General features: G+C 44.9%; 1 protein-coding gene across 4 annotated transcripts in view; it reads left to right on the plus strand.

Moving 5' to 3' along the window:
- Positions 1-9,238, plus strand: part of si:ch211-243g18.2 (keratin, type I cytoskeletal 18) — an 11,571-nt gene extending 2,333 nt beyond the window's left edge. For 3 of the 4 annotated variants that reach the window (XM_030354241.1, XM_030354242.1, XM_030354240.1), the window contains exons 2-10: positions 1,384-1,663; positions 2,468-2,593; positions 2,970-3,052; positions 3,247-3,403; positions 4,713-4,877; positions 5,294-5,419; positions 7,317-7,534; positions 7,737-7,765; positions 8,571-9,238. In XM_030354241.1, the coding sequence (XP_030210101.1) occupies positions 1,403-1,663; positions 2,468-2,593; positions 2,970-3,052; positions 3,247-3,403; positions 4,713-4,877; positions 5,294-5,419; positions 7,317-7,534; positions 7,737-7,765; positions 8,571-8,686 (1,281 nt within the window). In that variant the 5' untranslated portion in view covers positions 1,384-1,402 and the 3' untranslated portion in view covers positions 8,687-9,238. The remainder of the gene's footprint in view (positions 1-1,383; positions 1,664-2,467; positions 2,594-2,969; positions 3,053-3,246; positions 3,404-4,712; positions 4,878-5,293; positions 5,420-7,316; positions 7,535-7,736; positions 7,766-8,570) is intronic. The other variant, XM_030354243.1, reaches the window with a different exon arrangement.
- The last annotated feature ends 2,436 nt before the right edge of the window (positions 9,239-11,674 follow it).

The following is an 11,674-nucleotide window of genomic DNA, read 5'->3' on the forward strand; positions in this document are numbered from 1 at the left end:
ATCCATTTCGTGGGGAACAATACTCTTCCTTGTGTCATTGGAATTCCGCCTGAATATTTTCCTGATCATTTTCCCAAGCTCTATCTTTCATCTGAACAAGGGCTGTCTGTCTCCCTATAGGACTCCTCTTTGTAGCGTTGTAAGAATGGTGTTGTGGGGGTCGGGTGACAGTGAGAGAGAGAGAGACAGAGAGAGAGAGAGACAGAGAGAGAGAGAGAGAGAGAGAGAGAGAGAGAGAGAGAGAGAGAGAGAGAGAGAGAGAGAGAGAGAGAGAGAGAGAGAGAGAGAGAGAGAGAGAGAGAGAGACAGAGAGAGAGAGAGAGAGAGAGAGAGAGAGAGAGAGAGAGAGAGAGAGAGAGAGAGAGAGAGAGAGAGAGAGAGAGAGAGAGAGAGAGTGAGAGAGAGAGAGAGACACAGAGAATGAGATAGAGAGAGACACAGTGGTAGGTAGAGGTAGAGAGGCAGGTGTCTTGTCCGCTAATCTTCAATTTAATCCATCATGAGACACACCTACGTACACAAACATGCACACACACACACATACACACCTATGTATATGCATGAGATTTATCGCTCATGCAATAAATCTATAAGTTAACAATATTTGATGATCATGTCAGACGAAATATCTTTCTGGGAAAATATCTTTCAATTTTTATCCTTCATGAAATGTATATAAATATATAAAGAAGTAATATTGGTCATTATACCAACCAATCTATACATTCCTAAAGTCTGTTAGTCTGTTTGTATATGCTTTCTCAAGGTAGTGATAGGTTCAGTGGCACGCTTTTATTTGGCCCTGAAATGCAATTGAGTTTAACACCATTAGCTGTTCAAATTTTGAGCCCTCTCTTCTCCTACATTGCAACAGCAACATGGAGGTGGTTTGTTGGTGGTCCCGTTCCGTAGCCTCTGTGGAGACCCGGCATGCCCTCACCTCCCTCCCCCTTGGGTCACTTCATTGTTACAACCTAGGCCTTCTGTTTACCAACGCGCCGCGGTGCTCTGGGCTGGAACAGAGGGTTAAAGCCTTCTTTAGTCCGGTAACTGTGTCGTTATATCTGTATCTCCCCTCTCTCCTCCCCGGTTTCCCAGCAACCTGCGTCCAAGAGCCCATTCAAAAGGAACTGTTTGGTCGTTTTTATTTCTCTTTAGTTCCGCATGAACAGTCCCTTTGTTTGTTTCGTTTTCCTCTGATGATAATGCCCTTTTATCAAGCCTATTAAGAATGTTTAGCAACTCCTGCTCAAACAAACACAATATTTAACAAATGTTTTCTAAATACGCCTAATAAAATCAGCATTGTACGTACTGCAACAAATAACACAATTAAAAGTGCTCCTTCATGAAGGCTGATGGTGACCCCCATGTCGCCCGCAGACAGCCAGACCCCAGCCGCATGTCGTCCAGCATGTCCGTGAGGAGCTTCTCCCTGGGCCGCCAGCCCTCCTTCTCCAGCCTCTCCCTGAGGGACAGCGTCCGCCAGCGTTCCCGGGCCTCCGTCTCCTTCTCCTCCTCGGGCCCACTCGGCCGCTCGGCCTCCAGCCTGGAACTCAACGGGCCCGTCAGCCTGCAGCACAACGGCATCCATGGCAACAGCGCCAACGAGAAGGAGGCCATGCAGGGGCTGAACGGCCGCCTGGCCAGCTACCTGGACAAGGTGCGTGCTGCGCTCCGATTGGTCGCTTCACTGGTCAGCGGTCAGGCGGGCTAGGCGAGGGGGGGTGGAAGAAGACAAAGTGCTTGTACTGAGAACCTTCCAGGTGTAATTGGTGTGGTGTTATTCTATGTATTGACTGTTGGACAATGAATAATCGCAGGTGCTGCAGGAGGCGTCGTAAACTATTCCGACGAATCGTCAAATATTTTAAAAGGTGCTTTGGGAGGAGCCAAACAGTGTCCTTTCAGGAGCTGAGGGTTCAGTCATATCTCATCTGAGAGACGAACACAAAGATTTTGTTGTTGAAATGATCAGAGAAAATAACGGCTTTATAGAGTCATATCTAATTAGTCTTGTTCTAGAGTATAATAATAAAATTAACTAGAAATGTCGAGGTCTTCTTCAGCTCAGTTAGGTAGGGAAACGGGTTTTGACACATTTACTCAATCATATTCACTCATTCATATTAAGCAGGCTTAGTCGTAGTAGAAGTCATACCTGAATATCGTTTGAATCCTTGAAACATATGTTGAAAGTGGATGACAGAAAAGCAAACATGACACACACACACACAGACACACACACACAAACACACACACACACACACACACACACACACACACACACACACACACACACACACACACGCACGCACGCACGCACGCACACACACACACACACACACACAAACACACAGCCTTGGTTTAAAAAATGTGTTAATATTGAAAATGCCTTGAAATCAATTAATTGATAGAAGAGGGAAAAAAAAATAGGCTAATGGTATTGTGATGCATTGTCCAAAAGGTGCGTACTCTGGAGCATTCCAACGCAGATCTGGAGATGAAGATTAAGAAGCTGATGATCGACCGCATCCCCAAAGGGCATGACCTGGACTCCATGATGGCCCAGGCCCATTCTGTGGAGCTAGAGGTCAGCGCTGTAACATAATGCTGTAATGTACAGCCATCACGGTAGACACTTGTTTGTACTGTTTACACAGCCAGCACGTTTTGGGTGACATTTCTGTGGAAATCTGTTTGCATAGACAAACTATTATTCAAATTGTCTGTGACCTTTCATGATAGCTGGTAATAGTCTCCGACTGCTGTCCTATAAACCACAAGTTCAGTATTAGTTTACTCTTATCACACACCTAACTGGAATGTACTGTTAGGTTACTGGAGAAATGGGTCACCTTGGTTAAAATGGCTCTATGTTGTTGACTCTGGGCCTGCTCAAGATAAAAACACTACTAATATCAATCATAATAAGCAATAGCATAACAAGCCGCTATGTTGTCGGTCAGGTGAGGAAAAGGACTCTGGAGAATGCCCGTCTCCTGCTGGAGATCGACAACGCTAAGCTAGCTGCAGACGACTTCAGGATCAAGTGAGCGACACATCCCTTCTTAGAATGATGAAGGATGTTTCCTCTTTTTAAATTGATATGATTAATAAACCATACATCATGCTAACCTCCTGCTAACCCTCCTTCTAACCCCCCTTCAAATACTCCTTCTAACCATCATGTGTGCGATCATTCGGAGTAAAGCATCCATCTGTGAGCCTTTGCCCTCCCCTCAGGTGGGAGACCGAGCTGGTGATGTGCCAGTCGGTGGACAGGGACTGTGTGGCCCTGAAGAAGGCCAAGACGGACCATGAGCAGATCATCTCCACCCTCAGAGGGGACCTGGACAGCCTGAAGGAGGAGCTCTACTTCCTCAAGAAGAACCACCAGGAGGTTGGTGTTCTCCGTCCCTCGTTCTGTTCTTTATCCAGACGTTCCCCTCTCTGTCCTCTGTCCTTGTTCTCAAAAACCCCAAATCATCACTTAAAAATGTCTAGTATGTTCATTCCAACTTCCTTTGTTCTTTCGCTATTTATTTTCGTTCATTGCTGACTTCTTCTATTCATTCGGTCATTAGTTCTCCATCACTGCTAGTCTGTGGCTCTCAGACCCTCCACGGTGTCTGTCTGCCCGACCGAAACCACATTCCTTTGAGCCACAATAGAGCAGAGAAAGGCAGAGCGAGCCCGGGAGAGGAGGAGAGACTAAGATTACGAGAAAGAGAGAGAGAGAGAGAGAGAGAGAGAGAGAGAGAGAGAGATAGAGATAGAGTGAGCAACGGAGAGATAAAGAGAGAAAGCGATAGAGAAGTGGAGAGAAAGGGTGTGTGTGTGGGCGGGAGTTGGGGGTGGGTGGGTGGGGGGGGGGGGCGAATTGGACCCCTTCTGAGTCCTCTGGTTACCCTGAACAATAGAGGCAGTGGGATCCTGTTTCCCAAACCCTCCTCGTCTGCACAACCAGCTGATATGAAACCAGGGCTATCTGACATCCTTTGGGGGGGGGGGGGGGGGGGGACCAAGATATGAGCTCGGAGCTCCGCAGTCTCCTCAATACCATGGGAGGAACAAGATGATAGGGCGGCCATACTTGTTTTATTAGCAAGCAAGTACTTGTAAATGACTCACAACGTCCTATGAAAAACAAACAAACTAATACTTTCATTGTATTATTATTCTTCAGAGAGAAGTGTGAGGTGTAGATCCACAAATTTGAACCTCAGAATTTACCGTACCTCCCAAATAGCTAGTGGGGGAGAGGGGGGTGGGGGGGGGTAAACTGAGCCGGTCTCATAAAGAATTGATCAGTGTCAATAATAGAGCAGCTTTCACGTTCTCGCTTTCTAACTGACAAGTCTAACTGACTCTATACTGCCGTGTGTGTGTGTGTGTGTGTGGCCCCATATGTCTATTTTCACACAGGCATATACAAACAAACACACACACACACACATGCATGGACAAATACAACCTACAAACAAATAAACACATGCAAAAATACAATTTGATTATTCATTACATGTATTAGTTCCCATTCCATTGAAGAAGTATATTTGTGTGTGTGTGTGTGTGTGTGTGTGTGTGTGTGTGTGTGTGTGTGTGTGTGTGTGTGTGTGTGTGTGTGTGTGTGTTTTGTGTGTGCGTGTGTTTGTTTTGTGCATTTATGTATGTGTGTGTGTGTGTGTGTGTGTGGTTTGTGTCTCCAGGAGCTGGAGCAGTTTAGGTCTCGTATCGCCAAGGACGAGGTGAACGTGGAGCTGGACTCGTTCCAGGGCCCCGACCTGGGGGAGGTCCTGGCCGGGCTGCGCTCCCAGTACGAGGGCATCGTCCACAAGAACAAGGAGCAGGCCGAGCAGTGGTCCCGCAAGAAGGTGATGCTCCCATGGTTTATATGGTCGGCTGGAACCCGGCGTCACCAACACACTAACACCAGAACCAACACACTAACGCTCAAACAAACACCAGCATATAATCATTACCAACACAGTAACACATACCCCGTACCAATGTGTACCCGTGTTTGTATGTGTGTCTTTATGTGTATGTCGTCATGTGTGTGTGTGTGTGTGTGTGTGTGTGTGTGTGTTTGTGTATGTGTGTGTGTGTGTGTGTGGTGTGTGTCTTCATGTGTGTGTGTGTGTGTGGTTTGTGTCTTCATGTGTATGTCGTCATGTGTATCTTCATGTTTGTTTTCGTGTGCGTGTGCGTGTGTGTGTGTGTGTGTGTGTGTGTCTGTCTGTGTGTGTGTGTGTGTGTGTTCATGTGTATCTATCTGTGTGTGGTCCAGCTGGAGGTGGTGCAGCACGAGGTGAAGGAGAGCAACGAGGCGCTGCGCACCGCCCAGGCCGAGCTGGTGGACCGCCAGCGCTTCCTGCAGACCCTGGAGGTGGAGATGGAGGGCCTCCACAAGCAGGTCACATGACACGCCACGCACCGCACCATTGGCCCTCCTCACTGGGGCGACATCATAGGACTAGTCTCACTAATTAGACTTTAAATCAACCATCTTAAGTCTGATGGCAGACCCGCTCAGATCCAGATGAACGCTTTGTATTTGTTTTCGACAAATCATGTTACTGGAGGCGGGGATCTGTAAGCGCATTGTTGGCAAACACAAACTGGGCCAACAGTAGTGAACGATTAAACAGTGTTTGTTATAAACGTCTGAGCTTTATCCGGCCACGCAACAGACTTTTCTTCTGTAAATAATCTCCATAGCGTAATATGACTGCCGGAACCCAGGTTATTGTTTGACAAACACAAGTGTTGCTCATATACTAATGATGGGATGCTACTACTTACCGGGGACATTGATAGTAAACTAAACTAGTGAGGATAAGAGTGTTATGAGCGACACCTATGTTTATACTACAATGAGGCTTGTGGAAAGGGTCTCTCGGTTCGTATCGGTGGTGGAGTTGGGAAAGCTGTAGAGGTTTAAACCAATATGGCCCCTAGGTGAAGGAGACAAATGGAGGGGACCGTGGGAGATGTACAAAACACAAGTGTTTGTGTGTATTGATTAAAAAACGACTTGTATCTACAACATTAAATGGCACACAGTACATTCAGTGTAAGATGAATCAAGTAGGAGCTAGTGACACAGGTCCGGTGCACAGGTCACATTTCAAATTGGTTAAATAATGCATTTAACATGCTCCGTGTAGTAAAAGGTTTTGCACAACCAAACTTGATTTCATAATAAAAATAATGGCACACTATCTTTTAGAGATTCAAGAGATTGATGTACGTCTTATATTTGTCCGTAATCAATTCAATTCAGTTCAAAGCGCTTTATTCATCCCCAAGGGAAAGTTAAATTAAATGTACTTTCTGATACTTTACTTTCTGATGGCAAGTCAAATCAGTTTCTAATTGAGTGTGCCAAGCAAGCAGGCTCACCCAGACATAAGTGAAATACTGCAAATCAAGAAATGCAAAGCAAGAGTTTTTGCATCCTTTTTTGACTTCTTATTGACCTCAGCAAGCCTTGAAAGAATACGTACACCTGTTGACCTAAGAATGACCTAATTTACATTAAGATTTGATTTGATCAGCGTGAGGCGTTTTTTTTTATTCCTGGTTCAACTTTATGAGCGAAGCACTAACCCGTAATTCTGTGAAGTCAAATGCAACCGACGCAGTAAAAAATACAAGTTTTTTTCTTCAAAGCTTAACCTTTACACCTGAGTGTGTCACTCAGTGTGTCCTGAGTAATCCCTGAAATGCTGTGATAGTGTGTTGGAAGAAAGGAAGTCCTACGAAAATGTTTAAATCAGTCTGTTAAATAATAGTCAGGATCATGTTTTCATTTGAACAAATTATTCGTGATCTTCTGCTATTGTATCCTTTAATGTGTCAGGGATTTTCCTAAAAGGCAATGTCGTTTTGATCTCTTCGGAAAAGGCTAATCCTCCTTGTTGACAGGAAGCATATCTTCAACAACACTGCCATACTGGTTCCAGGTGGTTTCAGTGGTCCGATGTCGCAATGACTTGTCTCACATGAAAAAGCTATCACCCCCACAACTAATTTGTTCATTGATGTTTGCATGTTGACTGTAATGTGGTGACAGAAACACATCGTACGATTAAAAAAAAACAAGAAGGTTCTAATCAACAGTCGAACTTGAACATCCAAACTACCGAGTAGGATAGACCGAACTTGGCGCACTTTGTATTGAGAAAGGTCCAATGTCTGTATCTCAAACTCTTTGCTTGGGTGGTTGTGCTCATGTTTTGACAATGACGCCCAAATGCGCAGTTTCAAGTTCGTAACACCGGGACCACCCTGCCTCTTCCCCCAAACAGGTGTCTGCCCTGGAGGGAAACCTGGGCGAGACGGGCCAGAAGTACTCAGGGGAGATGGAGAGACTGCAGTCCACCCTGAGCCAGATGGAGGAGGACCTGTCCCAGCTAAGACTGGACATGCAGCGCACCAAGACCAGCTATGAGCAGCTGCTGCGCATCAAGCAGAACCTGGAGATGGAGATCGCCACCTACAGGCGGCTGCTGGAAGGGGAGGAGACGTGAGTCCGTTGTTGTTGTTTTGCTTTTGTAAAAGACTACGGAAGCATATTGCATTGTCATTTTTAGTTTTATAAATAAATTAATTCAAACATCATAACAACAGACCGATATGAATTTTCCCTGAATTAATGCAAAGTACTTGTGTTAAAAAACAACACATTGAAGGAAGTAAAAAAAATAAAATGTTTCCTCTCTACTCAGAGTTAAGGCCATTCCAGTCGTACCAAAAAGTAAGTATCGCTCTCAGATATGATGGTGAATAAACATTATCACATAAAAGTGAAGAATATCACAGTCTGAAATTGGAAGTTATTTTGCTTAAACCGCTTCACACTGCATGAGTTAATGCTCATATTTACAGTGCTGTCGCTCACTCTGTTTACTGGAGCTTATCGCACACTCCTCAGAAACGTTACGGGAGGTGCAAGTCACACTCCTACACACACACACACACACACACACACACACACACACACACACACACACACACACACACACACACACACACACACACACACACACACACACACACACACACACACACACACACACACACACACACACGCCGTCTTTTGCAGTGGCCCAAGACTGATGATAGTTGAATACATCTTCAAACAATACCAACACCCAAAATAGATTGGCTCCTATAGCAACTTCTGTGTGTGTGTGTGTGTGTGTGTGTGTTTAGTAATTATGTTCATGTAAGTGACCCGGTGTCACTAGACTAGAAAGAAAACAATAATTATGAAGCTTAACATCTTTTCAAATGGTCCCTTAAAGGAGACACATGATATCCATTGTTGTTTTTCGGTTTAAGCACCTCAAAGTTAACCGTGGTATACATCATATAGAATAACGTACACAATAATTTGCAGCCTTACAATCCCTTGACTATTTCCTCACAATCGGTCTGGTCTTGTCTCTGTCCTCTCCTTCTCTCTTCCTCGCATTCTCTCGCTCTCTCTCTCTTGCTCTCTCTCTCTCTCTCTCTCTCTCTCTCTCTCTCTCTCTCTCTCTCTCTCTCTCTCTCTGCAGAGGAGCCTGACGTGCGCACCAGGAAGATTGTGAAGGTGGTGACTCAGACCATGATCAACGGCAAGGTGGTGGATGAGTCCAGCGAGCTGGAGCAGATAGAGGAGACCAAGCAATAGAGTTAGAGAGATGGAGGGAGGGATGGAGAGGGCAGGGGAGCTAAAGAGGAGCAGGTGAATAGAGGGAACAACGTAGAGAGGCAATAAAGGGCGAGAGAAGGATTCATAGTGTCAGCCTTGTGGACAATGTAGGATAGATGAAACTGTAGAACAACATGAAAGAGAGAGGATTTATTCTATTTTTCTTCTTGCGTCTTACCTTACTTATAACCAGTCTTACCTTTGATAGAGTGTTGAAATGAACAGGTTTTGTTTGGATGAAGATAGTTGGAAATCTTTGTCTTTATCGTACTTCTGCACCATTATATCTGGGAGTTAGATTTGCTTTGAACAATTTGCGTGAGAGTAAACCAAACTGGTGCATGTGTTAGAACTGCCTGTCAACAGTAGTTATGTGATGAACTTAACACGTATTTATTTCTTATGCTCCTATGCTGACTATATGATCTAGCGAGATCTCATAAACCAGAATGGCTTCATAACATTTTAATATGTTTGTGCGTTTGATTAGGCTGTATTGAAAATAAATAAATAAAGAGGTTCTACATTCAACATCTGATGTTTCTTCTTCCTATAATTTGTATAAAACAATAGGATATGATAATGAATATCATTTTGTCATGTTCATTCCATATGTACGATCGATTTGTTGGAGGAATATCGTATAAACCATGCAGGAGAAATATAGTACAATCAGAATAAGATTCCACAGTTTATCACTCTCACCGGATAATGTTAATTATCTTACAATAAGAAAGTAAGTAACTAAGTTATTCAGTTTACAAATGATACAACAAATGAATGAACACACAACAACCAGTTAAGGAAACAGTGAATCGATCCATTCCTTAAGAGAATAGATGACTTATCACAAGTTCTTAGAGGTCAGAAACAGAGTTGTGATGTCATCAAACATTTTGTTCTTCAAATTCCTAAAAAATCGTATTAAGTTAAACATTGAACAATTTAATGTGATTGTATGCATGCGGTTGTAGAAAACGTGATAGTGATAGTAGAGGAAAGGTGACAGACTGCAAGGTCTGTTAGGTTTCTATCTATCAAGCGTAACATGTTTCTCTGTTGTTTCTCTGGATCTGGATTCAACCCAAAAGACAGGATGGCTTCTTCCTTGTAGAGCAGGAAGCAGGAACTCACCACCTGTTGTTGTGGAGGACATTACAGGACACTTACCTGATGTTTATCCCTCCCTCACCTTCTTAGTGCGCTCTCTCTCTCTCTCTCTCTCTCTCTCTCTCTCTCTCTCTCTCTCTCTCTCTATTTTCTCACTGACAGACCTACGGATACACAGAGAAACACACACACGCACACACAGACACACACACACACACATGCACACACAGACAAACACACAAACACACACACACTCATAAACACCCTCACACTCACATACACAACCACAACACCCACCCATCCCAGAGGTAGCCAGCCGTCAGAGACGAGTGGGAGTCAGGGGGATCAGGTGGATTAGGGCGCAGCACTGAGACAAGAGTGTTGCTACACCCCACCCAGGAGCACCCAGCCTGTGGTTACGCAGTTCAAACCATGCACATCACAACATAGGTTGAGCACATAAAGACCACGTGTCCAGCCCAGAGTTTGGTAATGATGACGTGAGGGGAATGTTTGTTATTGTGATGAAGCAAGACATAATGTATAGAACAGACTAAAGGAAGTACTCACCGATTGAACAAACAAACAACGATTTTATTGTATTCCTTTTTTTCAATAAATTATATTAGAATTCAGCCTCATCCCGTGGGCGTGAAGTCTGCTGATAAACTCTCTTTGTCGTTCACATTCTATCGACAGCACAGTGAGGCCATGGCCCCCATCGAACACATGAATGCTGTTTGTTTTCATCGTGTTGTTCCACCACCATGCCGAACGCAGCGGAGGAAAGACAAACACGCTAAACTCTAATCCACAGGACAGCCACTCCTAAGACAGCAAAACACCTCGTTGTTTCTGGCTGTGTTTAGACAAATTGCTGTCAGCCTGTATGTAAATACTTTGTGTATCTTAAAATGATGCTATGACATGGCAGGACACCAACCGGCAGCTGCGGAAGGTTTGGTTGAGCTAAGGGCCAACATGAACACTTCTGGTACTGAAGAGTCACCTGGGTGGAGCAGGGCAGCATGTGAGCTCTAGAACACTCCCACGGGCCTTACCCGTGAGGAGGCGGGGCATTTAATGATGCTATAGAAATGGGGCGGAGTAGGGGGCCGTGTTAGTACATGTTTAGCACCCTAGTGATGTACAGAGCCTGAACACCGGGGTTAGCCCCCTGCTCTAGTGATGAGTGAGACACCGGGGTTAGCCCCCTGCTCTAGTGATGAGTGAGACACCGGGGTTAGCCTCCTGCTCTAGTGATGAGTGAGACACCGGGGTTAGCCTCCTGCTCTAGTGATGAGTGAGACACCGGGGTTAGCCCCCTGCTCCAGTGATGAGTGAGACACCGGGGTTAGCCTCCTGCTCTAGTGATGAGTGAGACACCGGGGTTAGCCTCCTACTCTAGTGATGAGTGGTACAGACACCGGGGTTAGCCTCCTGCTCTAGTTATGAGTGAGACACCGGGGTTAGCCCCCTACCCTAGTGATGAGTGGTCACTAGTGGTAGTGGTACAGTAACAGCTGCTGCTCTCTGACAAGTCCCCATCCCTGTCTCTGTCCTGGGGAATTCTGGGGATATAACATGGGTTAAAGAAAAGATGTGGATGAGCACCCCCTATTGGCCCTCCACCACCTTAGCACCAACCGGTCTCCCATCCCAGGATGAACCATACCAGCGAAACAGAAAAAATATCAGTCCACTCCTGTCCTACAATCTACTCCATCGCCCATCCATTCCAATCCTACTAATATAAATCATACCTCTACTTCTCATTATTGTTATGTATTCTGAATCAATTGTCACAAAACCTTTTCCACTCATAATAACACATTATTAGTGCTGTACTGGTTTTGT

The sequence above is a fragment of the Gadus morhua genome, chromosome 4, assembly GCF_902167405.1.
Source record: "Gadus morhua chromosome 4, gadMor3.0, whole genome shotgun sequence".
Lineage (NCBI taxonomy): Eukaryota > Metazoa > Chordata > Actinopteri > Gadiformes > Gadidae > Gadus > Gadus morhua.